The sequence below is a fragment of the Miscanthus floridulus genome, chromosome 3, assembly GCF_019320115.1.
Source record: "Miscanthus floridulus cultivar M001 chromosome 3, ASM1932011v1, whole genome shotgun sequence".
Classification (NCBI taxonomy): Eukaryota; Viridiplantae; Streptophyta; class Magnoliopsida; order Poales; family Poaceae; genus Miscanthus; species Miscanthus floridulus.
In genome coordinates, this window is record NC_089582.1 from 17,576,749 (window position 1) to 17,579,913 (window position 3,165).

The following is a 3,165-nucleotide window of genomic DNA, read 5'->3' on the forward strand; positions in this document are numbered from 1 at the left end:
AATCCACGCGATCGCAAACCACGGGAACGGACGGTGTGGGGTGCGGTGTGGCGCCAATCCCAACAACTAGGAGGCGTAGGCAGCCAACACCCCATGTGGCATTGGGCCCCCGTCTCCATACGCTTTTCCAGCTCGGACGCCGTGACGTCGAGCTGGGAAGCCGGAATGGACAGTGGACGCCTGGACGGACATGGCGGCACAGGTGAAGGCTGAAGCCTCCTCTCTTCTTTCGTTCCATGGCTAACTAGCTCCGGCAGAAGTCTTTGCTGCTGAGAGCAATGGCGAACCATACTGAGAAGCAGCACAGGCAAAAGACCAAACAAGAACAGAGGTTTGTTCCCTCGATGATTCTTCAGTTCACCACAACAGCTTCAAACTTGCTGCTCTCTACCACTTCGGTAGCGGTAGCAGTAGCAGTAGCAGCACGAGGAGGAGCACAACAGTTCTTTCTCCTCCGCCAAAAAAACACTCGGAATCAAAAAAACACCCATCACACACACCTCGCTCTCTCGCTCACCCGCCCAGTTTCATTGCTTCTAGACTTCAAAAAGCACCTAGAAGACGAACAACACTCACTGCTCAACGAAATTACAGACAACCGACGAAAACAGCCCAAAAACAAGCTCGTCCGATCACCGCGACCAAAACTTTGCGACCGGACGAGTTCACAATCTCGCCCTCCCGCAGACGACAGCCCCTCCCTCCCTCGCCGTTGACGCCACCACCACCGCTGCTGCTGCTGCTGCCGTACACTTGCATCCGCTCCCCCCAATGCCGAGGTCACCGGAGCAGCTCGGCGCGGGACGCCGACAGCTCCCGGCGGAGCTTGCAGGAGAAGAGGCGGCACGCGTCCATGCTGAGGTCGACAGCGGCGGCCAGAGCAACAAATGCCGCGGCATCCTCAGCGCAGCCGACGTGGGCGACGCCGACCTCGACGGTGGGCCTGCTGCACCGGCCCTCCCCCTGCACGGCGACCGACATGACAAATCCGCGGAAGCTGCCAAAAGGCCAGAGACCGCCGTGGTGGCCGAAGTCGCCGCTGACGCGGGGGCTGCACCCGGGCGTCCCGCTGCGCCCGAACGGCTGCGCTGCCGTCAGGTCGATGGCGAACCGCCCGCCGCGGGACGCCGGGACGCCGGACTCGACCACGCACACGCCCGCGCCACCGGCGCCGCTGGCGCCCGTGTTGGCGGTGTGGTCGGGCACCAGCTCGAAGCGGTACCCCAGGGTGTCCCAGCTGGAGCCGCCGCGCTCGCGCCAGCACTCGAGGCGGCCCCACGGCGTCCAGGTCCCGTCGACCGGGCGGAGGATCAGCCACCCGCCTGGGTTCGACCGGCTCACGCGGTCCGTCCCTGGGGACGCCACGAATGGCGTCACCATCGACGCTAGCGCTACCGGCGAGCCCGATAGGTCGTGCACCGTCACTGACCACCCCTTCCGCTCCTTCCCCGCGCGCTCGCGCTCGGAACCGAACTTGGCAAGCCAGTTGCGCGGGCCTGCGGTGCCCGGATCAGACTGCACGGACCTGCATGGATGGATGGATGGATAGGATCGATGAATTAGAGGAAAAGATTGAATCGATGATGCGAGGGATTGCAGATTTGCAATTGCAATGTGGGGAGAAGCTGCTGTAGTGTTACAGACCGCGAGCGCAGGTCGCTGTTGCTGCGGCAGGAGAACTTGCACGTGAACATGGGCTGCTTCATGCTCCCCTTCACCTGAAGCACCTGCGGGCTGCACTCAGGCTCGCCGTCGAACTCGAACACGAACCTCGGGTCAGGCTCAGCGCGGACGGTGAGGTTAAGCTGCGCCCTCGCCGCCGCCGCCGCCGCCGCCGCCGCGGCCTTACCACGCCCCGCGCGGCGCTTGCCGATGGGGACCCACCCGCTGTGGAAGACGACGGGCTTAGCCATAGCAGCCCCGAGGTCGAGCGGGACGACGAGCTTCCCGATCAGCCTGCCGGAGGCTCCGCCGCCGCAGGACGCGCTAACCCCTCCGCCGCGGCCGGCGTACACGGCGACCTTGAGGCGCGCGGTGCGGCGGCGGAGGCGGGCGCCGAGGAGGAGCGCGGTCTTGGCGGCGGCGCGGTCCACGTCGGCCCTGGAGACGTGGAACGCGGCGGCGAAGGCGCCCGTGCAGGAGGCCGGGCCTTCCTCCGTCGCCGGCAGCAGCGGGGCCGAGGCCGTCTGGTAGGGCAGCTTGTTGAGGCGGATGCGGCAGTAGCAGGGCGCCGTGGTCGGGTGTACCCCGGAGCCGGACGAGGAGGTGCTGCGTGGGGCGGATGTTGTTGACGCCGGCATCTTTAGCGCGAGGTTGCCGACCAGCACCCGCACGAACGGGCACGGGTCCATCGCTCGAGGCAGGCAGGTCGCAATGCCTGCGACGACGACTCGATGCGGGGCGAGGCGGGGTGGCGGCAATGGCTGGCGGAATCGGAGACGAAGAGGGGAAGAGAGAGCCAGGCAGAGAGGAAGAGGAAAGGCTGGCTGGGCTGGCTGGTGGTGTGGTGTGTTTTCAATTCCGCGATGGGGAAGGAGTGGTGACGAGGGATCATAGGCCTGCCGCTGCTAGGGTTGGCCACGGCCAGCCTGGATCCCGGTCCGGTGAGCTGTGCGCGCGGGGGCCTCGCGCCCTCCCTGTTTGCTCGTCGCGGACACGTGGGCCCGCGCCCGTGAGGTGGATCATGGATCCCAGCTGTCAGTGTGCGAAGGTGGCTTGTGGTGGCGTACGGGGAGGCGTGCGAGACGGAGGAGGGGAGGGAGCCCGTGTCCTCTCTGCTGCCTAGTGCAGTCCAGTACAGCTGCATGCGATGCGCTTTTGCGGTGGGGTCGGCCCTGTGGACGCTGTTCCTGGTCGCCTGCGCTGCGTTCTCCACTCCTCCGGTTCTTCTCCCCCTCACTTGACGGCGACGGCAAGCGATTTCACCGCGCCTTTTTACCGAGCCAGCGGCCAAAAGGAGGGTCGTACAGTACAGCCACAGCATTCCTCGGCGGCTGCGTGGTGTTTGGGGGAGAAGAGAAAGGACGAAGGGCAGCGGGGGAAGCCGCAGTTTGTGGGCCTACGGTGCCGGTGAGCCTGCCGTGCCCATGTGCCATCACTGCCTGCGCGGGCCCCTGCTGCGGCGTCCTGGTCCCGCTGTCAGTGGGCACGGGGGAATTGAAAGAT

The 3,165-nt window shown here is 65.8% G+C and overlaps 1 protein-coding gene across 1 annotated transcript; it reads right to left on the bottom strand.

Moving 5' to 3' along the window:
• Nucleotides 1-323: 323 nt before the first annotated feature.
• On the bottom strand, nucleotides 324-2,509 carry LOC136545103 (uncharacterized). The gene is made up of 2 exons (XM_066537141.1): nucleotides 1,645-2,509; nucleotides 324-1,525 (listed from the first exon to the last, which is right to left on the bottom strand). Exons 1-2 carry the CDS (start codon nucleotides 2,349-2,351, stop codon nucleotides 781-783), a joined length of 1,452 nt encoding a protein of 483 aa, XP_066393238.1. The 5' UTR covers nucleotides 2,352-2,509; the 3' UTR covers nucleotides 324-780.
• Between the last annotated feature and the right edge of the window lie 656 nt (nucleotides 2,510-3,165).

Excerpts from the sequence above, each read along its gene's own strand:
- LOC136545103 (XM_066537141.1), bottom strand. The coding sequence starts at position 2,351 with ATGGACCCGTGCCCGTTCGTGCGGGTGCTGGTCGGCAACCTCGCGCTA. Across the intron at positions 1,526-1,644 it reads AACAGCGACCTGCGCTCGCG|GTCCGTGCAGTCTGATCCGG; the intron begins GTCTGTAACACT and ends CCATCCATGCAG.